General features: G+C 37.6%; 1 protein-coding gene across 1 annotated transcript; it reads right to left on the reverse strand.

The window, feature by feature from the left end:
- Nucleotides 1-4: 4 nt before the first annotated feature.
- On the reverse strand, nucleotides 5-884 carry LOC112464655 (protein toll-like; the record flags this gene model as incomplete). Its single annotated transcript, XM_025031791.1, has 1 exon — nucleotides 5-884. A coding segment is annotated over exon 1 (855 nt), but the record flags the coding sequence as incomplete, so codon positions are not given.
- Between the last annotated feature and the right edge of the window lie 373 nt (nucleotides 885-1,257).

Raw genomic sequence — 1,257 nt, forward strand, 5'->3', positions numbered from 1 at the left:
CCTTCAAATCCCGGAATATGTATCTAGGTAAGGTTCGAAGATAGTTTCGTTCCAAATTGATATTAATTAGCGAAGTACATCCCCAGAAGAGATCTTCCGGTAGCGTGACAAATCCGTTCCTTTTCAATTTCAACATCTCCAGTTTCGTTAAATTAGCGAAAAATGCATCTGGCAAAGTTGTCATATTTCGCTTGTTGTCAAACAGAGTGAAATTGCGTAGTTTCGTGTTATTTCGTAACAGATTCCTCGGTAAATTTGTGAAATTGTTTCGAGATAAGTTGAGAACCTCGAGGTTTTCGAGCTTCGCGAAGATGTCTTCCGGTAACTTGACCATGTAATTCATATTGAGATCGAGGCTCTTGAGAGCGACGAGCTCGTCGAAAATTCCCGACCGAGGCTCGGTTAAATGATTTACCGATAAATTGAGAATCAACAGATTTTTCAGATTGTCGAATGTGCCTGGTTCTATCGATTGCAGAGCATTGTCGTCCAATTCGAGCAACTGCAGTCCGGGAGTGTAGTTGAAAAATCCTGTGACTTGGTGTAAATTGTTGTCGCGCAAGTTGAGGTCCGTTAAGTTGACTAGACCAGCTAATAGATCTTTATCTGCGTAGGACACATTGTTGCTCGTTAAGGACAGAGACTTCAAATTTTCGAAGTCATCCAAATAATGCTTGACCAGGGCGAAGCTCAAATTCTTGTACGATTGAAAGACCAGCTTTTTCACGCCGGTGATTCCTAGCGTTTGCGTGATTTCGCCTAAACTGTTGTTAGTCGGTAAATCACACTTTTTGAAGTACATTACTTCGATTGTCTTATTAATCAGCAAGATCAACTCTGTCATCAAGTTCATGTGCATATCGGACCATTCCGGAGAGTTAATGCAAAATATCGGAACGACAAGGAACGGCAAGTTCAAGTGGAAATCTGACCATTCCGGAGAGTTAATGCATTCGATCTGTGTAAAAAAAAAACACCCACTGATGCAAATTTGATTCGTGAAAAAAGAGTACAAAAAATGTATGAAAATATCTTAGGATAACGCAGAGATTTCCATGTTTTTTAAAAATTTTAAAACGGTATTATAGTTCCAAATATTTTTCTGAAAAAATTCAAAACCGAGTATGGAATAGAAAATATGTCAGATAATCAGATGACGAATATTCGTATATTTATATGTTTTTTCTCAAATTTTACATTTATGTTTCTTTGGAACGATTGATTAAAGGAAAGATTAAAGAATAAGAGATTCCATCA

This window comes from Temnothorax curvispinosus, unplaced genomic scaffold, assembly GCF_003070985.1.
Source record: "Temnothorax curvispinosus isolate PA1 unplaced genomic scaffold, ASM307098v1 QBEX01014400.1, whole genome shotgun sequence".
In the NCBI taxonomy this organism is placed as follows: Eukaryota; Metazoa; Arthropoda; class Insecta; order Hymenoptera; family Formicidae; genus Temnothorax; species Temnothorax curvispinosus.